Genomic DNA, 23,263 nt, shown 5'->3' with positions numbered 1-23,263 from the left:
CACGTTCATAAACATATACTTGTAGGTTTAAGATTCCACATACGGCACATTAATAGTCTCCAACAACAAATATTTTAGCAATATGTATATTTAGTCAGAATTATTGCGCTACTTTTCTGCTGTGCTCCGTCCGTTTAGCGCTCGTTCACGGAAGCTTGAACATTAGCGGAGGTTCTCTCGCAGAAGCTCGTCCTCTCCTCAGAGAAATGGACATGTTTGACCCTCTGACATTCACAGATGGAGAATATCCCTGTGAAGTGTAAAGCACTGAGGAGAGCACCACATCTCAGACACATGTCAGTCAGCAACAGTCTCAGGCAGAGCATCAGACAAGCTGCTTTAAACCTGTTTTGAAGCCCTTCATCTAACATGTTAATATAAGCTTGTGTCGTGTTTAGGATAGGTTGTGCTGTACTTTCACTGCACAGCTCACACTGCGTCCTCCACTGATTCAGATGTGCTCGCATCAAACTGCATCGATATAAAAGGTATTGCCTCATTTCATATCGTTTCTAAAAAATATATCGATATATCGTACAAACGCGATATACCGTCCAGCCCTACTCTCATGCAGTGTGTTTTGTTGAGTAAATGTGTAGACATTACTGATATTACTTTCTGAAATGTGATTTACTGCAGTGTGTGTGCTTCCAGTTCCTCCACCGATACAAATCTGTTCCTGGTCCAAACCAAGACTTCACAATTATCCCAGGAAAGCAGACCGTATTGGTGACTATCAACGGCATGTCTTGTCACTTCCATCTACCTTTTTATATCCGACCAGATGAAGTCAAGCATAATAATGGCTGACTATATTCTTTTGTCCTGTGCTGTACAAATACTGGTCAAATAGTAAACACATGTTTGTTTTAAGGTCCATACAACCTGTGTCTGCCGTGTATAAGCTGTCCACTTTGTTCTTCCAGATGGACTCCTGGGATTAGTGACTTGCTTCAATACAGACACTGGCCAGCAACCACCAGCTGCCAAATGCTGTTTAAGTTTGATCTGTTCACATCAGCAGATGAAGTTAGCCAGCCCAGCTTTATCCCAACCAGCATTTCTCAGAATGCTTGAACATCGATGTCTTTGCACTGGTCGGGTAAGGGCTGTTTTTATTTCCAAAGTGTTTCAAAATATTTTATTAACCAAAATAATACCATCCTTCTTTCCAGACGGGTAGTGTTTGTGGTGATACCTTCTTCCACAGAGTCTTTCGGGAGTTTGCCTTCTGCAATTTTAAGAGAGAAGATCTGTGCCTGATGGAGCCTTTAAATGCCCAGCATGCACACCAGACATGCTGGCTATATCTGCAGACGCTAATAGAAAACATCACCGGCTCAAGAAATCCAAAGGGTAAGTGTAATCTTTTCTTCTTTTCTTTTTTAATTTGGATATAGGGTGGTGCAGTGGTGTTTGTGTGTCCATGCTGCATCTCTCCGGTCACCCAGTGCTAGATGCGATGGGCTCTAGACCCCCCATGCCATGACCCTCTAAAGGAAAAGCAAGTATAGCTATTGGTTGAATGGACTGATAGTTATTTATAGAGAAACTGTACTTTACCTTATTTCTGTAAAAAATAACAATCATTTTGTGGCATCTAAACATAATTTTCTTTGGCTCTAGTCATTATATAATTATACTTTTATTTGAAATTCATGGAAAGTAACAAAATGTGTCAAATGTGTGATTGCTTCATATTCAAATGTAAATGCTTTTACAATTTAAAGAGTGTTTTGAAAGATATAGCACTGTTTTAAACAAGCTTGTTATATGACAGCAATCTGGTAAATTGTTCAGGAACTTTTTCTCCCTTCTGTCGCCTGAAGACACAAACACAAATAAAGATTTAGTTATTTATTTTTGTACTTTAAACAGTATGTTTTTTACTTCTTACACGAGTTAATTCCACATTACAGCATTCATTTCCACAGGACAAATACAAGCTGATACTCTAAACACAGCGTTCCAGATCAAATGTGATTCATACAGACTAAAATGTGTGGCACCTTTATGGTTAATTGTCATATTAATTTAGGTGAATGCAACGTTTAATCATTATTATGTAATTGTGTTGGCGCTGAATTCCTCTTATTTAACAGGACAGACGAACCATCTCTTTTTGATGGACTGTTCATCGCACAAGATGCCAAAATATCTGCCTTTGTTGACCACATTAGAAGCCAGATGTTAAGTGTAAGGATTTCTTTAACTCTTTTTAATTGAATGTTTTCTTGTCCTGGGATTACATGTAACATATTGTTTCTACTTTCAGAGGACAGGTCATGATGTCTGCAGACCGGCAACATTTCCAGCAGGCAGAGAAATAGCACAGAAGTCCAGGGCCAAGGTGGATGAAGAGGGCCTTGAAATAGCTGTGTGCAGACATGAGTCTCGCTGCAAGGCTTGAGCCTCTACCGTGGTGAAATATATGCCGACCCAATGTTCCTGCAGAAGGAGCGGCACACGCTGCAAATGACACACTCTTTTGTATGGACATTGCTTGCAGGTAGATAGCCATTGCCAAATGATAACTGAAGTTTTTACTGATGTTTTACCTTTATTAATATATGCCATGCATGGGAATAACACCATGACTAGCTAAAAATCACACATTTTTTATATTATGGAATTAGAAAATGAATATGGCTACTACCTTATCAGTGCTGATATGACAAATTACCATACACATGACTACATACTGTAGTGTTACAGGAATTGTACTAGTCACTTAGATCCTGGTTTGTCTCCTTACCAGTTTTGGCAGTTTTCCCTTTACAGGCACTGGCCTTATTTGGAAAAGATGGCAGAAAAGTTATCCGAGCTCCAACCACTTCCCATGATGAAGCCTTTTCTATCTGTAATGCATGCCAAGGCTCACACTGGCAAATGTGAGGTACTGTGAGTGAGTTAAGTTTACGTTTTAATGTTTTAATGAAACATCCTTACAGCATCAGAAACATTTAGCTTGATTATTATCTCGGTAAATATGCACGTTTCATAAGTCAAAAGTAGTAAACATTATTGAAATACCCCAGCACTGCATTGTGTACAGTATGTCTCCCTTATCTGACACACACAACTCAGGTCTTGCAGTCTCTACTAATGAGCTGATGAGTTACAGTTTTTCTCAATTGTTTACACACATTTCATGGTACTTGAGACACAATGACCACAACATGTAACTCATTCGCCAACCCCCTGAGCCAATTCTGCTAAACTACAAGCACAATTCCTGCTTTACACTCAAATTGTACTTCTAAAACACACTTTTTTCAAAACACTACACACAATTCTCTGCTTTTGGCACAATTTTCATGCAGAAAATCTCTTGTTTTCACAAGGAACACACTGCCATTCAGATACACACACTGACTCTTCACATGGGCAAACACCCGTCACACAGTTTTACAATTAGCAATCAGAGCTTTAGCATAAAAGGGCAACAGGTGAGCTCTTCAATGGGGCAATTGATGCCAACATTGGATTTTTTTTTTATTACTGTAACTGTATACAGTAAATTATTCTGTTGTTTTGTATGTAGACCACTGTATGTCCTACTTTGTGTTGGTTGGGATGTACACTGTGTACATTGTTTTTGTGGGAAAAATAAAATATATTCGTTACCGTGTATTTGTGTGTTCTGAGTATAAAAACAATATTCTCAGATATTTTACAACACACTTATGTATGTACTGTCTGTAGAAAGTGTAACACTGAACAAAAAAAGGCCTAAATCATTATGATGACTGGAGAAGAAGTGTTTTCCATTCATCATAGTGTTTTACATTGAGCAGATCAGTGTTCAACTGGTTCTTATAAAAGTCTATTCATTTGATGGTTTGTGTGTGTCATTTGAAAACAAAATACCATTTTGAGAAGAAATAACACTGTTTTGAATGTAAAGTTTCATTTTGCAGGAGAATTGAGGGGTTTTGCCCATTGTGTGTGTGTTTTTGGATTTGTGTGTAGAGTTCTGAGAATATGAGGCATGCTTTCAGAAAATGTGCGTAAACAATCGAGAAAAACTGTAAATCAAGTGTGTCATATAAGTGAGATATACAAAATGTGTAGTGCTGGGTATCCTCAAGGACAAGTTTAAAACCACTTATTTAGTGTCTGTGTGTGTTGGGTGTGTGTGTGTGTGTGTGTGTGTGTGTGTGTGTGTATATATATATGCTTATGAACTTTTTAAACATAGTTAACATTACTATCAGTGATCACACTGTTACAACAGTACTGGTCATTCTGGTTTAACAGCAGGGTTGTTTGCAGGATATGCTTCCTGATCCCGTCCAAAAGTTCTGACTGCACAATTGCAGTTGTGAAAGCTTTTCCTTCATTGTTATCCTACCTCAGAACATTTTATATATTCAAATATTAAACATATCAAAATTTTCTCATGGCACCAAATTCAATTGATGATACACAAACTAATAAATAAGATTTGAATGATAAAGGTCTTGGTCTTCTTCTTGGGAGCAGGTTAGGTGGGGCGGGAGAAGCCAGGAGGGAGCAGGAAACACTGTTGGTGAAGAGCTGGAACAGGTCAATAGCTTCCTTTCAAGGGCAGCTCTTACTACAAACTACAGGACCAAGTCAGGTAAAGGGTTAACCAGTGTGTTTGACACACAATGCTAGATTATACAATTGATTTGTTTCTGTTTTTTTATAGGCAGAGGAGATATGATTACTGTACTTGCCATGGGATGGAGCAATAGGAAGGTGGAGAGTCTCCACAAGACACTGGTGAAAAGATTTGTCAAAGTAAGAAGCCTAGACCACGTTAAGGTGTTTCCTGGGCCCTGGAGACACTATGAATGTGATTGTGCTCTCCCCTGCATTTTTTTCAGGGGCGATTGTGGTTAATTTTGCAGTGATACTATGTTTTCTGTCATTTTTTTCTCTTTTTAAATAGACTACACAGAGAGCAGAAATGGAAACAGCCGATCTTGAGAGTCTCAAGCAGGAGTTGAACATCTCTATGGAGGATGCAGATCGGTGGGTGTGTGATGGCAAGCAATGGGCAGCCACTGGTATGTAATATAGTCGCTGGTGTATACTTTTCCATATATATTTGTCTACATTTTTGCAGTGATACTGTGTTTTCTGTAATGGTCGACTTTGCTTATTTCTGGTTTTCAAGAGAGACACAGGACTCACAGTAGCAGGAAGAGCTCCAGAGTGAAATCCATGAGATTATTTATTCCATCCGAAGAAAGAAGCATGATCCGTATCGACAAAATGGTATTTGATACTACATCACTCAACTTGCATTTTGTAATTTTTTTTTTTATTTCCTAATATTTTTTTTCTTTAAACTTACAGACAGCAACCAAACAAGGCAACGCAAACGGAGAAGACTTGGTGAGCTCAGAAAGACACTCAGAGAGAAGATAGTGCTGTACAACACCATTCCTGGCTGTGAAGAGGAAACTGACACCGAAGCAGCGTGCAGTCTCTCTGATGACTTTATTCTGCCTTGGGAAGCACAAGGAGATGCTAATTAATGTGTTTTATTTTTGTGCTTTTCTGAATTCACAAAATTCAGTTGATTGTTAATACAAGTAATAACACTCAGCAATTTAACACTGCCACCCAGTAAAAAAGGTGCAACATACAGTAAAGAATAACACATTATATATTCTGTTGCTATCTGAAAAATGATCTGTAATGTTCCCATATGAAGACATAGGGCCAGTTGTTCAAAGGTAAGCTGATCGGATTTTGGTTATCGGATTGGATCAAATCTTGAAAATGGGTTGTTCAAAAGGGAAAGAAGGAATCTGAAATCAGATTAGATCACGCAATCCAATCCTAGTTTTAATCTGGATCAAACCTTCAGTTTGTGTTGTTCAAAACTTGTCAGTAGGATTTGGATAACTTTGATCCAAAAAAACAGGATCATCCTGATCCCAACAGGATTTCAAGGTGGATTCCAGGAAGAAAATGTAGTAAAACTTTAAAATTGGTCAAATAATATATTCGTATTATTTAGTGTATATACTTTTATTTATATTTTGCACTTGACTTGTGTAACCGTTTTAACAGTGATAAAGTAGACATAGGCTACCAATTAAGCTATTCAGTATAGTATAGTAAAGTAAAAATAAAATAAAAATGATCTTGTCCCCATGAAATAATCACCCAAACAGATTTCAATAACAAACAAAAATAATATATTACATTTTTCTGTCATTCATCTCCGTATATATTAATTTAAATATATAATATATTTATGTTTTAACATTCTTTATTTTGTTAACTATTAGACATTTTATTTTTTTAAAAATATCCACAATGTATTTGTTAATGTATATATGTGTGTTTTATTTGTTGTGGCTCAGATGAGGGGTCATAAAAGAAATTATGAATGGAAGTGGATGTTTATGTTATTTCTGTGTTTTGTCTCAAAATAAGAAGCACTTACAGTGACCCCATGTTGGCTCTTCTGCCTGTTCTTCACATCGCTGGTCGCCCACATTGTGATATGTTGTCCCATTTAGAGCACTGGTAATCCGGATCTGGTAATCTTGAAAACTGTGTATCTGGATCAGGGTGATCCAGTCCAATGTTGCTTTGAAAAACCGGCATAAAAGTAAGACGGATTACCTGATCCTGAACAAGAAAAAATGGGATTTCCAAATCCGGATAATTTTGATCCAGATTAAATGTTTTGAACAACTGGCCCATAGTGATAATCTGATAGTTATTGTTACTCCTGTAACACACACTCTATACTAGTGGTCATCACTTTTCTTTTATATATAAGAGCTGCAATAGCCAAACACATTTAAGAAGAAAACCATATCTATTCTGAAATGGCAAAATCCAACCCAAGCATGAAATAACTCTGCCTACCAGTTAGATATCCTTTCAATATGTCTTTAATAAAAATAAAACATCTTAATACTGGGATGAGCATTTCTTTAACTTTCTGATATATTGTAGTGTGATGTTTCAGTTGTTGTCAATTATGTGTATTGGCTGCATTATTATATGCATACTTAAGGGATGATACAGTTAGGATATTGTTATATTACAGTTTTTCTCGATTGTTTACACACATTTTCTGAAAGCATGCCTCATATTCTCAGAACTCTACACACAAATCCAAAAACACACACACAATGGGCAAAACCCCTCAATTCTCCTGCAAAATGAAACTTTACATTCAAAACAATGTTATTTCTTCTCAAATGACACACACAAACCATCATATGAATAGACTTTTATAAGAACCAGTTGAACACTGATGTGCTCAATGTAAAACACTATGATGAATGGAAAACACTTCTTCTCTATTCATCACAATGGCTGCGTTCGAAACCGCATACTCAATGAGTAGGTACTTAATTTCAATGAGTACTTACTTAACGAGCGCTAAAAGAGTAGGTACTTTATAGCCAGATCTCGGGTGCTTCTCAATTCTTATTTGTGCATCCTCGTTTCCTCTCCTCGCTTCCTTTCCTCGCGTCTCAGCTCCGCCCCCTGTAGGATGCGAGGGAAGGCTGCAAGGAAAAGACGCGAGGACGGAGGGATCGAATGAAAGCTTTTTTTATACATTGGAATACTTGATCACTCGAGCGTCACTTCATCGCGTCATCAGCAGCGCTCAGAGGATCTGCCCTCATGGTGTTGAAATTTGTTTATTTAAGAAATTCATAATAAATAATAATAAAGAAAGATACCCTGTTGAAATATGTGAGATGTGTGGTTTATATAAACTGCAAAAGTAAAGTATAAATCAAAATTATTGTGACCAATGTGAAGGGGGAGGAGAATTTATACGTGCGTCACGTTTTAGTCGATAAAACTCTTCCGCATAGGATGCACCTGTGTATCCTCGCTCATGACTCCTCAGGAAGCCTCCTCACTCCTCGATCCTCGACTCCTCGCGGTGCAATTAGAGAATTGAGATGTCCTTCAAGATGGCTGAGCTCGATCGGTTTCCGGGTCATAGGATGGAGGACGGAGGAGAGAGGAGACGAGGAGGGATATTAGCTGTGTCCCAAAGTGAAGGCTGCGTCCTTCGAAGGCCGTATTTGAAGGCCGGATGGCCGTATTTGAAGGCCGATTGCGTCACCGCGGCGAGACAAAACGTCACAGCGGCGCGACGAAGGACGTCCCAATTCAAAGGCTGCATCCTTGGAAGGTCGCATTTGAAGGCCGATTGCGTCACCGCGGCTCGATGAAGGCTGTCCCAATTCCTGCGAAGGCCGTATTCGAAGGACGGTTGCGTCATCGCGCCGCGACGAAGGCTACCCTGATTCAAAAGCGACGCCAAATGCGCCCTTCGTTTCCCCGTGAAAAGAAGGATACATAAATGGACACTTAGCGGCCTATTCTACCCCATAAGTCATTGCGCGCCGTTGACGACAGGCCGGCGGCCGAGACTAGAGATCGGTGGTGGACAGCAAATTCACATTTAAATGTAAGTATTATGTTTTCATTTACTCAAATAGCTAGCGAAACCACAGTTAAAGTTAATTATAAACTTCATCTTAACTCCTTCGTCATCATTGCATGGCTTCATTTGTCAGGTAGTTTTAGGCAAAACTTGTGGTAAGTTAACGACCTATTTGTAATATTTGCACTAGTCTATCTCACTTGTGTATTATAAGAAATATCACTCACCCTATAAAGCCTAAAACAACCAACCCCCAAATTTGGTTTTTACTGTTGGTCTAAATTGGTATTGATGTGTCATAATTTGCAGTGTTAACAATGCACTTAAGATTGCACCCCTGTGTTAAGTACCCTTTTCTGCTTTTTTAGAACAGTTCAGTGAAAAATGGGTCTGGGGAATCTAACTCCCATACAGGCACAAAATAATATATATATATTATTTTGTGCCTGTATGGGAGTTACATTCCCCAGACCCATTTTTATATGGGTATATAGTTTTATATATATAAGAAAATTAATACACACATCTTTGCTGAAATCTATTGTGCTGTTGTATTGTGCTGTTGTTGTTAACAAGCCGTGGTTAATTTGCTCTGCCTTAGATTGCACGTGTCCTGGGACAGGAGAGGGTGTGAGTGGGAAACCCACTGCTGAAACTTGGCCCTGGTTTGTCCTCATGGATGAGGTGTTGGGACAGAGGCATTGCACCAACCCCGCTGTCCTCATGGCCTCAATCCCTGAGGACACACCAGGGCCGAGTTCAGCAGTGTGTGACAAGAAGAGGAGGAGCCAGAGGCAGCACCAGCACCAGCACCAGCAGCATCAGCACCAGCACCAGCACCACGATGAAGGCGAGACAGAGAGGACGAGTTTTTGGACTTGATTAGAGAAGACATGGGACTGCAGAGGCGAGGAGAGCACTGGAGAGTAGGGAGAGGATGGACAGGCTGTTTTCTCTTCTTGAAAGAATGATTGAGAAATATATATATATATATATATTCTTGTTTAACTTTTTTTTCACCTATATTTTTTAAAAGGAAAAAAAAATCTGTACATTTATTTTTATGCAACTTTAAATGTGTAAATAAAAGAGAATTCATTGCTCTGGACATTGTTTATTTTTGTAATGATAGTCATAATTTCTACATGAAACAAATTCTTCTATACCTTTTTTCCCCCCAACTATTTACAACATACGTTAAACATATCAAATTCAACAAACATTTAAATTTACAGTACATAAAATAAGAAAAATGATGTAGACTTTTATTCAGCTGAGTGGGAGACCCTGGTGTGCTGCTGGACCGGGATGGGCTCCACAATAGAGACCCTGGTAAGGCCTCCTGCTGGTGGGACATCATCTGGGACGGTCTCCAGAGTGTTTGACTGCATATTTTCACTATCCACTAAGTTGTCTACCAACAGGTTTGCAGGGCTGACTCATGGAATAAATATTGAGATACTTTATTACACTAAAGTACTTTTAACCACTAATACCAAATTGGCGAAAAACTACTAGTCATATATTTTAAACCTTATAGTTAAGCAATTTTTTTTAATTATCTTGCATACTCTAATGTACTTAAGGCATCAAGAGTAAAAGTAAAGGAATTCTGCATTTCTATTACTGCATGTTGCATTTTACTTCAGAATATTTTCAAGGTTGATACATTTAAACTATATACTTTTGTGTAGTTTAATGTAAAACAATGCATCATATTGTAAAATAACAGTTTTATAGTGTTGCTGTCCCGTGTGGGAAAATTACTTCGAGTATTAACGAAGTATGTAGTTCCTTACCACCACTGGTTATTTTGAAAATTAAAGTAACAAAATGTAGGCCTATTGTCACAATATTAACAAATTGTTGCTAACTACAGCTCCGTCCCATTTCAAAGGGCGCATCTGAAGCGCTCGGACCGGTCTAGCCTACGGAGGACTGTTCTTGTCGCCTAGCAACAGTGACTGACAGCTGCCGATGAAGACCGGGAGTAACATCCGCACTCGACTGTTTATATTCAAATGGGTTTTATATTCAAATGGGGTTAAAAATATGTGTAAATATATTTACCATGGTCTATTTATGTGCATAATAAAAATAATACACTAGCCTACAAAATCGCATCAAGGTAAGATATAAATAAACATTTGAATCTTCGGCTGAGCCGAAAGTATGACCTGAAACATCCTTAATACCATTTCCTCCAGTAAAATATAAAACATAAAAATGACAATAGCCAGTTCTGGCTCCATAGCATATCAAATGAATTGTCAGGATGGCAGCATACTCTCGCACCGTTGCTTGGTGCCTGGAGCGGTAATCGGGAACACCTGGCTGCGCAATTAGGAAATCCTATGGAGGCTACATGGTGCGTCCTTCGGAGGACGAATAGGCTGCATCCTTGAAGTCTTCAGTCCTTCGAAGGATCCAGCCTTCACATTGGGACACAGCTCCTGAGAAGCACCCCTCGTTGAGTATGAATGAGAACCGGACATCTGCCATGTTGACGTTATCATGTGACCTACGACGCGTTATCACAAGCGCAACAACTTAAAAGATTTGAACGACACGTTTAATTCATCTGTCTGTAAATATCATGATATTGATTAAACTTGCTCATTTTGTGGTCTTTTTGAAGAAACTGCTGCCCATTTATTGTGTGAGTACATTTAGGGTTGATTTAAGTTCTTATATTTAACCCTACTAATGTGACCCACCGTTTTATCCTTAACGATATTTATATTTATTACGAAATCCCAAAATTGTCATCTCTTGAATATGTTGTTAATTTCTTTATTTTATATCCAAACATTTTCATCCATAAGCAAAAGTGGCCTACTGCTTTGTTTTCCTTTTTCTTGTTAAATTTAACTCTCGTTTCATCCCTCAGGCCTATAAATAACAGAAAATGCATTTTTTTTAAATGTATTATATAATTAATTATTTAAGAAAATATATATTGATATTCAACCTTATAGGTTTTTTCCTGTGTATAAAATCTCATAATATGTTTGCAAACCCATGATATATATATATATATATATATATATATATATATATATATATAAATACATACATATACATACATACATTTACCTCACATTTACTCGACAGCCCTACCTAGAACGGTTTTCCTCAGCGTTTGTAATGTCTGCACAAAGGGAGATTCACCTTTGCAGAAAACTGTTGATTTTATACTCGAAAAATTTAAGTATCATTATTAAAAATTAATATTACCTCAGAATGAATTGCATTGCTATCCCAGCCCAAAACATACAATAATAACAACGATAAATGCTGATCAATTAATTATATTACTTTTTACTGTAAATTATATAATTCAATAAAACAAACAAAATGTAATGTATGTCATTTGAAATAGCTATGCATGAATACACTCTAGATGTGTATATAGTGAACATATCTACATTTTCATTCAAACAATAAATAAAGCATTAATTAATTGTATTTTATTTACTGACAACAATGAGAAATATTAATAAATTAGTAAAAGAATGAATCAAAGTCACCATCACACAATAAACAAATGCATATACAAGTCAACACATGAAACAAAGCTTTATTCAAACTACAATCATGTATGTATGTAGGCTACAGACGCTGAACCCCACATCCTTCTGCCGTCTCAACACAGCGGTTCCCATTCTGCGGCTTTATTCTGATGAATCAGCTGACCGCCAGAGGTGAGCCGTGCCTTCGTGCCGGAGGTTGTTGCGTGATGTGTTGTGCTTCACAATCTGAGGCAATAAGGGCAGGTGGAGTGATGGAGGGTCTCATGAGGGCAGGTGGAGTGATGGAGGGTCTCATAAGGGCAGGTGGAGTGATGGAGGGTCTCATGAGGGCAGGTGGAGTGATGGAGGGTCTCATGAGGGCAGGTGGAGTGATGGAGGGACTCGTCCATGGCACCATCACCAGGATTCAGCTCTGGGCTCCTCATCCGCAGTGCTCACACCAGCCTGCTGGCATTTCAGATCCTACAAAATACACAAACATAACACAAAAGCGGTCATTTTAACCACACAATGTCATTTGATTTCAGTATTATTTAGAAGACAAAAAACGCTTTTTTTCACAAATGCCACCATCATCTTCCCTTGCAGGTCCTGCTCCACCACAAAAGCTGTGCAGCAAATGCACAGAAATCAAGAATCAGAAAAGTGCTGTAATAGCTCTGTTTGAAATTACAATAATTAAAATAAACTACAACTTAATATTTAAATAGTTGTTGTTATTCATTTCTGTAATGTCACAAAGCCTTTGATGGCAGCATTCAGCTTCATGAGCCACTCTCCACCGGATAAACACACATCTGTTCATCTGTCCCTGTAACATCCAGACCAGACTCACATTACCATTTATGAACTCAACACTACATTTACATGTTGAGGTTGTTTTAACTTTTTATCCTACATAAATGTTCCTTAATTTATCAACAGTACTAATGGACAAATAAAATAGATAACTTATGTTTAGTTACTTTATAGATTTGTTCTACATAATAGCACACATACATCACTCAGATGCTTATTTCATATTTAATCTGCAATTCTTATAGAAGAGTTTCTTGCCAGATATTAAATAGACATTTAGTAATTGTATTTAAGATGTATACGGTTTAAAATGTATGCAAATCCACTTTGGAGACGTATGTGTCCTTACTGGAGCTTCTCTGTTAGCTATACATAATAAAATGTGATTTACAGCAAAATCACAAATATATAGCGTCTTTACATCTTCAACAATGCAACAGTTTACTGTACTGTAGTTCAACACATGCGATCATTTGATTTGTAATACTCACATTTGAGTCTCGTCCGTCATCCTTTCCGTCACGTTCGAGTATGACCTATCCTTCTTCTTCTTTTTTATGACGTATCCTCTCGCTTTGCCTCCTGGGATAGAAGAGTATCAATCGTTGAACACTCAAAAATCTGGGCGGAAGCGAGTAAGCCATCCGGGAACTTCTCGCCTACTCTTTTATGAATACTGATGTTTCGAACGTACTGCTTCCTTCACGTACTGTTTTCGCCTACTATATAGTAGGAAAGTAGGCATATTCGAACGCACTTAAGTCCGAATCTCGCGATAATTAGTACGTCACCCAGGTAATTCTCGCCTACTCTTTTGGATTCGTACATACTTTTTCGCTCGCCTACTCTTTTTCCCATACTAAATAGTAGGGAAGTATGCGGTTTCGAACGCAGCCAATGACTTAGGCCTTTTTTTTTTGTTCAGTGTTACACTTACTACAGACAGTACATATACATGAGTGTGTTGCAAAATATCTGAGAATATTGTTTTTATACTCAGAACACACAAATACACGGTAACAAATATATTTTATTTTTCCCACAAAAACAATGTACACAGTGTACATCCCAACCAACACAAAGTTGTACATACAGTGATCTACATACAAAACAACAGAAGAATTGACTGTATACAGTTACAGTTAAAAAAAAAAATCCAATGTTGGCCTCCATTGCCCCATTGAAGAGCTCACCTGTTGCCCTTTTATGCTAAAGCTCTGATTGCTAATTGTAAAACTGTGTGACGGGTGTTTGCCCATGTGAAGAGTCGGTGTGCATATTTGAATGGCAGTGTGTTCCTTGTGAAAACAAGAGATTTTCTGCATGAAAACTGTGCCAAAAGCAGAGAATTGTGTGTAGTGTTTTAAAAAAAGTGTGTTTTAGATCTGCAATCTGAGTGTAAAGCAGGAATTGTGCTTGTAGTTTAGCAGAATTGGTTCAGGGGGTTGGTGAATGAGTTACATGTTGTGGTCATTGTGTCTCAAGTACCAGAATTTGTGTGTAAACAATTGAGAAAAACTGTAAATTGGCCAGATTAAATAGATCAATAATAGAATAAAACTTTTTTACAAGAAAATAGACTTACCTATTTGTATGCACAAATAGGCCTAACCCCTAACCGTTCGGTTAGAGTAACTGCTTCATTCGACTGAATGGCCCAGAGAAGCGATCATGTGTCAGAAGTGAAAGTGAAAGAAGGAACTTCTGCAGTTTGGGGCGTTAAAAGTGCCGACGCACCGACTCTTTGTGTAAAGCTGAAGCGAGTAAACGTTCAAAAGCGGTGATCAGAAAGAGCTTTACCCAAAGCTGAGTGTTAGAGCTATACTTTACATATTATACAGTGTGCAGGTGAAAGATGCTGCACACATCGACAAAGACGCCGACCGGAGGATTCTCTTTTGAGAACACACGCAGGTGAGACATCTATAACAACATGATCAAGACGTAAACAATAAATAATATGATCAAGACATTACTACAATTTACATTGATTGCCAAGCGCTAATATGCTGACGAAGCCAAAACGATTGCAAAACATCAAAGTGTTTTGACACATGAATGAGTAGGGGAGCGCGGGGCACAACCTAACGCGGTTGTAACACGCTTGTTTTAAATACTTTCGCACATGCTTGGATGAGGGAACTTTGTTTATTTACTAGTTGCCATATCAACAACACTATATAGAAAAAAAAAATCCGCCAAAATTATTTTCTTTTTGGAAGATATTCATAGACATTTATTAAACCATAGCAAAAGTAAATTTCTTACTTAAGTTAATTTTTCATCTCTATTTTTTGTGTTTATTTAAAATAAGACAAATCTAATATTATTTTAATCTCCAAGATGTTCAACAGTTGAGATAGTTATTTAATTCTTCGCTAACTAGCAGAAGACACTAGCAGGGTTTAAATCCCAGTTGTGCAGGCGGGGGCATGTTGTCACACTGCGTTACAATGTGCCCCTATTAGAAATATGCTATTATATTCTATACTTTTATTAATTTTATTGAGAAAACGTGAGAAAAGGGTGAATAAAGACTGAGAGTCAATGTCCAGAAATTACTAATTATTTATTTGTTTTGAACTATGTTGTATAGCTGTGTTTTCATGTGTTCGTGGTCAAAACTCAAAAATGAGTTTATATTTAATTATTTAAAATTGCCATTATTTTATATGAAAAAGTTTTTTAATTGTATTTTATTTAGAAAATATTTTAGTTTGTTTTGTATATTTTTTTTATTAGATCAGATAACATTTTAAGCTGCCATATGTTATGTTACAATGTGTCCCTCACATGTTACAATGTACCCCACCTATGGGGCATGTTGTCACATTTCACTTCCATTTTTCGGGGTATATCCAGAAAAAAGTATATACTGTATTAATAAAACAAAAACACATAATTGTACTAGACATGTGGGAAATTAATGTGGGGGAAAAATAAATACTCTGAACCATAAGTAGATTTGCACAAACTGAGAAAGTCCAAAAGCGTTAGGTTGTGCCCCGCTCTCCCCTAAACATGGCCTACTCCTAAAACAACATAATAGTAACAAAAAGTAGGCCTAACTTAATAATGCCATATCTTTTAATTGTATTGTATCTGTTTGTTTATTCATTTATAGAAATGCTGTTCTGGAAGCAAATTTATCAGAGAAGGGTTACAGTGCACCAAACGCCAGGAAGACTGGCACCACCATTGCTGGCCTGATATTCAAAGTCTGTTTTGACGCTGCAAAAGCATGATTTGTGTTGTTAATTACTGATTAAATATTTATAATTTAAGTCTATGTTGTAATTCATTTCCATATCATTTAAGTCTATATTGTAATTCAAGTAATTGCAAATAAACTTAGCTATATTAAATTAATATGATGGTATGTAATATTTAGTTATAATAACCCAAAAAATAAATGGATTCTATTTTAGGATGGAGTGATTTTAGGTGCAGACACCAGAGCCACGGATGATATGGTCGTAGCTGATAAAAACTGCATGAAAATCCACTACATAGCTCCCAAAATCTAGTGAGTGAATCTTTTGGTTGCTCATCATCATAGTTCAAGTCTCTATCTAAACTAAATAGTGCCTGTTTTTATTGTTTTCTTTTTCTTTGGTTCTTCTTACCACAATAGCTGTTGTGGTGCGGGTGTTGCTGCTGATGCTGAGGTCACTACTCAGATGATGTCTTCAAATGTAGAACTGCATTCGCTGAGCACAGGACGACCTCCTCTTGTGGCCATGGTGACCCGACAGCTCAAACAGAGGCTGTTCAGGTGAAAGTGTCATAGTCGTTCAATTTGATTTAAGTGATTAAGGCAAAGTGATTGATACATCAAAATACATCATTCTTTCTTTATTTAACATATTGCTCACTAGTTAACTGATAATATTAGTTTATCTTAAAGAGCTATTTAAATATATATTATCCAGGTCCAGGACTAGGGCTGACTGTTTCCCATTTTTTTTTTGTAGGTATCAGGGGCACATTGGTTCTTCTCTAATTGTGGGAGGTGTGGATATTAACGGCCCACAGCTCTATAGCGTCTACCCTCATGGTTCCTATGATAAGCTTCCTTTCCTTACCATGGGTACTTTATCCCCTTTATTTGAATGAACACAATCAAACATGTTTTTTCTGCACTTATTTATCAAAACTATATATTACAGGGTCTGGAGCAGCTGCTGCCATTTCTGTATTTGAAGATCGTTACAAGCCAAATATGGAGGTCAGACAACTGTTAAGACATTCTTATTGATATTTTCCAACATGGTATTGTATATGCTGTTATTGCAGTTACATTTGCATTTTAACTAGGGGTCTACGGACCCCTGAGGGCCCTTCAAAGGGGAAGTAGCTTGATGCTCGAGAACAGACCTCATTGGTCCCTGCAGAAGCTCAATGAATGAACCTCAATCATTCTCGTGTGTCAAGCAAGCATGTTTGATCTTACTTTTACCAAATTCAATCTGACATTTATTTTTACCCTCAATGTAATCTTTATTGTTGAATCCCACTTCCCAAACACACGTTCTGTATTTGTTCTTGTCAATTCCACACCTACATAAACGCTTGGGAAATGTAAAGCTAGAGGAAGGAAAGCAGCTGGTGAGAGATGCCATCACTGCAGGCATCTTCTGTGACCTTGGTTCTGGCAGCAATGTAGACCTATGTGTGATCACAGAGAAAGCTGTGGATTATCTGAGGGGATATGACCAGCCTGTTCAGAAAGGACTGAGGTAAGATGAATGTGGAAGTGTAATGTGGAAGAATGCAGTAACATTAATTCTTCATCATTTTAAAATGAGAATTTGTTTCAATGTATCCATTTTCCTGGGTTTTCCAGAAAGCAGGGTTACTCCGAACTCTTGGTTGATTACATTTCTTACTCAGTTATCGTTTCCAAAACACGGCCAGAAGTAAGTTCAGTCAACTCAAGAATATGTTCACTGTGAACACACTCATTCAGGAAGGTACATCCTAGTATAGAGCTCTGCTGTGATTATTATTTTTGTTGGCCAACCCAGAAGTTAGCATCACCCTGGTTCCCTCAACAAAAACTCAATAGGATGTTTTCATTGGCTTTTTTGTATTATTGCAGAAAATAAGCTCTGTGAAAAAAAAAAAAAAAAAGAAGAAGATTCTTACACTTTTTGTTCATCATGATAATCTTCACAAATTAACAACTTTTAAATCTGAAGCCTATAAATACAATTGTCAGAAGGCTATAAACAAACTACACCACATCGCAGGACCTCAGCTTCACCATCACTAGCTTCCAACAAATTGACAACTTCCAACTAGCGAGTAGATGATTTTTCCAGTACAGTGTGATGACATTTAATGTCCCTGACAACCTTTGTAGTCCCATTCACAAAGCCACTTGTTAGCAACGCCTTTTTCAAGACAAGTAAAAACTTTTTAAAAAATTGCAATGATAACCCTAATCCCTAACCCTAGCCACAGACCTTATTTCTGGCAAAAAAAAACCTTTAAAAATCTATTGACTTCAGGACGGTGGAACCAGAAGGTCTAAAATGCTAACTCATTTCTGGGTTTTGGCCTACAAAATGTCATCCCTGCAGCACTCTCTATTCACTTACTTGTGAACTATTCTATGTCATTTTTTAGTAAACATAGGGCCGGATTTTTGGGGTTAAAAAAAACACTGTCAGGATTTACTAAAGACAATAAATTTGTAGACATTTTTAATAAAACCGAATGTTAAGGTTTCATTATAATACTATATATTGCTATATATATATTTACCACGTAAACTTATGCACGACCTGCTTTCTGGAATATACCCCTAATCAACTCTCATCCTGATCAATCCTCTTTTAATAACCTTCTGAGTTTACAACTGCACATATTTATTCATAAAATCTCTTAACATACAAAAACATGTTCTCTCTTTCTTCTAAATCACCAGGGAGGGTACCTACAGATACAAGCCAGGCACTACTGCTGTGCTCACACAAACAGTTATTCCATTACCACTGGATGTTGTGGATGAATCTGTTCAAGTGATGGACACTGAATGAGAATATATTCGCAATTCTTTACACTCTTTCCTTCACTCTTTAGGAAATAAGGTATATGTGAATAGGTTTCCTTTCTGGATAAAAATGGAAAACTATATTTTTCATAATTTTAGAAGTAGCCATACGCTTTAGGACTTCCCATGTATTCAGTAATTTGCATTTGAGCTACTCAAGACTGTTTTGCAAAATGCATAATATTAAAAAGTGTGTTTCCTTACCTTTCCTTATAACTCATCAGACATAAATAGTCCATTCAATAAAATTTAAGATTAAAAAATGAAAGATTGTCATTTTTGTTGTATTTTTTTTTTTAAAACGATCAAGCTAAATATTCATTTGTTGGATACAAAGGCAATATTAACCATAAATATCTGTATCGTCTTATAAGAGCTTTACAACCAGATATTTCAGCATGATGGGAAATTGATTACTACTACATTGTTCACTGCAAAGTGAGCAGACATATTTATGCATATTTGTATTTATATATTTACAAACTCATGAAGAAACAAACTGCATGCCTTTTAAATATTTTAAGTTAGTGAAAGCATGAGAATTATTCTTGGTCACAATTGTTACGGTGGGGAACTATAAATCAGTCAGTTAAAAATGTATCAGTTGCTGAATAAGACCCATTATAAAGTTGCAATATTTTATTGTAAAAATATTGTACTTTTTTTTAATAAAATGCAATTATGTAAGAGCATCATAAATCAAGAATAAATATAAAAGTATAATTTAATTTTTACACTGTTTTGTAATATACAAAGTTTGTGACACCACCTACATGTTTGTGTCCTGTGATCATGAAATGTATGATCAAGAGCAAAGAACCTACAATCACTATAGGACCAGTTTCTCAATACTGAGACCATTTGTTTTTTAAAATCTTTTCACACAGTGAGCACAACAGGCTAAACTGTGGATCATTTATCATTGCTTTAGCACAAAATGCATTCAATGGGTAGATCTTTCAAATTACATAAACTATTTTCTCATTAATGAACAGGCCAATTTGAATGTTTACATACTCTCTTTTCAAATCTGTTCAATCCTAACATAATACAAAAGTATAATACCATATCGAAAATATTCCAAATCTAAAAAAAATAAAGGCTATCAAAATTATTAGATGCAAACTCTCATCACCATTTAGGGACTGTTCGTTATTTATTTAAGGGGCCACCGGAGGAGTTTTGAGATCTGTTGTCAAAAAAGACATGACCCTCCCTTCGCCAGCAATAATTTTTTCTATGACCCTCCAAAATGATTGTGAAAAAAGGCATGACCCTCCCCGATAATTTATTGATTAGCCTACTTCTGTACTGGTTTGCGCTTGGCAAAGATGTTCAGATAGCCATTGTTTGTTTGTTTTTTAAACCATAAACTCTTGCTTTCTCATCTTACTAGGGCTGTAACGATAGATCAAACCTACGATTCGGCTCGTATCACGATTTTTGATTTTAGATTTGAAAAAATAAATCATGTTTTCGGTGCTGATGCGGTGTGACTCGTTCAACGTGTGGGTGGCGTTGCGAATAAAGCATCTAAAAGCTGTCACAAAGAACCGGCAAAAGTAATGATTATTAATATGTCATATATAGCTAGGAGACATTTTAATTGTTTATTAATAAACAAGTGTTTTCTGTGTCTACTGCAAAGATGAAGTTGACGATGCGTCGCGATCCTCTCAGGACGCGCCAGAGAGAAATGCACATTTCATAAGCAGAAAGCAGTCTGTTTTCTTTCGTTATGAATTGTTCTGTTTAAAAGTAGACATTTCAAGCTTTCTATATATTTCTCAGGTCTGTGAGGCAAGTAGCATACCTTACGCAGAGTTCGGTTCATTTATGAGACAAGAGTCCAGTTCACTCGCCCGCGCCTCCGTGTCATGATTATCTATTTTCTACTATATTTAGACTACTTCTTATTTATTAAATCCAGATGAAACATTGATTAAAATTAAGATAAAATTAATAAAAAAACGAAATTCACTTTAAAGAAAGGCTTTGTGCTTTCTGTTTGAGGTCTCTGTGAAATTTTTAAAGTCGCTTCAGAGCAGTCATGTTCGTAATGGAGAACTGTCACGCCCGTAACATTTTTTTTTTTCTTCACATAAATGCGAACACGAAAAACCCTAAACTAAATGAGCTTATTTAATGGTAACAACACAGTAGGCCTACAGACTCTGTATTTGTACAAATTGCTGCACATTCATTTTATTCTGAATTTTGCACACACAAGTTGAAAGGCATTTGTTTGTGCATGCATGTAAAACATATCTGCAACATTTATCAAGTTCACTGATAATTATGCGTGCATTTATTAATTATTATCTTAATGAATAATGTAACAAGGACGAAGCATGTAAACTGTTTGTTTAGAATTTGGATCGATCATCGCAAATAGATCCGAATGAAGAAACGTACAAAACCATAGTAGAAAATGGGTGGGCCCGGACCTAAATGCCCAATGGTAGCGCCGCGGCTGGTGGTAGCCCTACATTTTACACATCGTGGAAACAAAATAAGAATGGAAACTAAAATATGCAGTATCGCCCTACAGCGCACATTCTATCAGCAGTTCTGGCGCCTCAGTCCCAATACTGTTAAACTCGACGTACGTTCACATCACATGTTAATGCAGCGGTAGAGTTACACTCACAGGACACTGTGCACTTAACAACAGTTCATTATTTGCTCGTGTTTTAAGTCTTTGCCGAGTAAACATTTCTTTGGCATTCTGTTCTGACATGATGCACTTTTTCTAAGCACGAACTGAAGTGCGCGCGGACTGTCAAACAGCGCCAAACTGGATTTTTGTTGGGTCAGACCCATCTGATATCGAAGGGGGGCTGATAACGCGAGATTAACATGGAGCTAAATGGAAAAAAATAGCACCAAACAAGCCACTTTGAAATGTTGCTGTTTTAATGAATATAAAAGTTGGGTGACCCTCCCCCTAGACTAAAAAAAAGTTGGATGACCCTCCCCTCAACAAAGAATAAAAAGACATGACCCTCCCCTATTTTCCTCCGGTGGCCCCTTCCATAAATACCGAACGGTCCCTTATACAAAAGGGGGAAACTGAGGACAAATTGTGTATACTGTAATATATGGACCATGAAATGTATCAAAGAAATTTTACAAAAGAAAACAGTGTTTGTTGGGTGAGAAACTTTGCGGGCCCTATCTTGCACCCAGCGCAATTGACTTTGTACACCGACGCATGTATCATTCCTATTTTGCACCCGACGCACAGCGGACTTTTATGGCAAGCCAAAGTATTCATAAACGCCCAATCAGGCGTCTGATTGCACACTGACACTCCAAAAGCGCGCATCCCCATACAATGTTACTTTTCTGTCTTTTACGGCCCTGACCAGAACGTCGGTCTCCTCGGATGTGAACCGCTCCTGGCGTGCGCCTGCATGGCAAATCTGTCGTTATAATAGCAATCCGCCATGGAACAAGCGCGCCTGCCCTTAAAGGGACTGTGAGATGTCGCTCTGGTTGGTTTATTTCACGTTACGCCAAAACCACACCTATGAATAATGTAGCTTCTTCAGACCAACCCATTTTAGTCATTTATCCCGCCGGTATAATAGCAACAGCACCCGATATCCACCCACAAAGTGTTTCTCGTTTGATACTTGCATTTCAGATCGTTAAAATAGGGCCCTGCTATAGTGTAATGGAAGAATGACTTGATTTGAGACGTGTTTTGGTGGTTTTAGTGCATTTTGAAAGTTGGTTAGGAGAACTGTGTGCCATATGAAAAAATAAATGACTTTAGGATAGAGTCCTAGCAATTGTAAATATGGCAGCTGCATTTGACACGTTTTAATTGCTTTCCTTTTTAGTGTTTTGAGACATATAATAAAGGGCAAACTGTGATTAAAACTGCTCATGTGGCTTTTTGTAAAATGTTCACATGAATTCAAGATCATCACTTTGATAGTTGACAATAGTGTCAAATATAATTTTACACCCTTCAACCTATTTTTTTTTTCATGTAACTGGTGGAATTAAATGAGTTAAATAACATATCTATACACAAAGATCTCATAATGAAATATCTTATTGTGAGGAGATTCGAAATTAACTAATTAACTAGTTGATTTCAAAGTTTTAGTTGTCTTTCCTTGCTTTCTACAAATAATTTTCCTAATTATATCATTGTTTATTATGAAACGCTCTTGACATGCTGATTAATAATGCTAAATTTTGAAGAAAAAAAAACATCTTGTCTAAACTTGTTTATTTAAAAAGGTCGGAGGCATTTGTATTACTAATTGGCTAATTGTATTTGCTGGACCGCGAGATGTAATGACAAGGTAGCGTTGTAATTAAGTCTCTCTGTCTGCTATTGATGACCCCTGATATGACTTCTGGAAGCATCTTACTCAGTACTTGTAGTCGTATAGGGTCTAACATAGGCCTAGATGTTGTTGATTTAGATGATTTAACAAGTTTAAC

At 37.2% G+C, this 23,263-nt stretch overlaps 1 protein-coding gene across 1 annotated transcript; it reads left to right on the top strand.

Moving 5' to 3' along the window:
* The first annotated feature begins 14,406 nt into the window (after nucleotides 1-14,406).
* Nucleotides 14,407-19,056, top strand: LOC307173342 (proteasome subunit beta type-7-like). Its single transcript, XM_079896377.1, has 8 exons — nucleotides 14,407-14,655; nucleotides 15,866-15,959; nucleotides 16,170-16,267; nucleotides 16,376-16,516; nucleotides 16,716-16,831; nucleotides 16,911-16,969; nucleotides 17,329-17,480; nucleotides 18,674-19,056. The coding sequence occupies exons 1-8, from the start codon at nucleotides 14,597-14,599 to the stop codon at nucleotides 18,783-18,785; spliced, it is 831 nt and encodes a 276-aa protein (XP_079752503.1). The 5' UTR covers nucleotides 14,407-14,596; the 3' UTR covers nucleotides 18,786-19,056.
* The last annotated feature ends 4,207 nt before the right edge of the window (nucleotides 19,057-23,263 follow it).

Source organism: Squalius cephalus (assembly GCF_949319135.1).
Source record: "Squalius cephalus genome assembly, chromosome: 1".
NCBI classification, from domain to species: Eukaryota; Metazoa; Chordata; class Actinopteri; order Cypriniformes; family Leuciscidae; genus Squalius; species Squalius cephalus.
The sequence above is the reverse complement of the archived record's forward strand: the minus strand, read 5'-3'. Positions and strand labels throughout refer to the sequence as shown.

Excerpts from the sequence above, each read along its gene's own strand:
- LOC307173342 (XM_079896377.1), top strand. The coding sequence starts at position 14,597 with ATGCTGCACACATCGACAAAGACGCCGACCGGAGGATTCTCTTTTGAG. Across the intron at positions 14,656-15,865 it reads TCTTTTGAGAACACACGCAG|AAATGCTGTTCTGGAAGCAA; the intron begins GTGAGACATCTA and ends ATTCATTTATAG. Across the intron at positions 15,960-16,169 it reads TTGCTGGCCTGATATTCAAA|GATGGAGTGATTTTAGGTGC; the intron begins GTCTGTTTTGAC and ends ATTCTATTTTAG.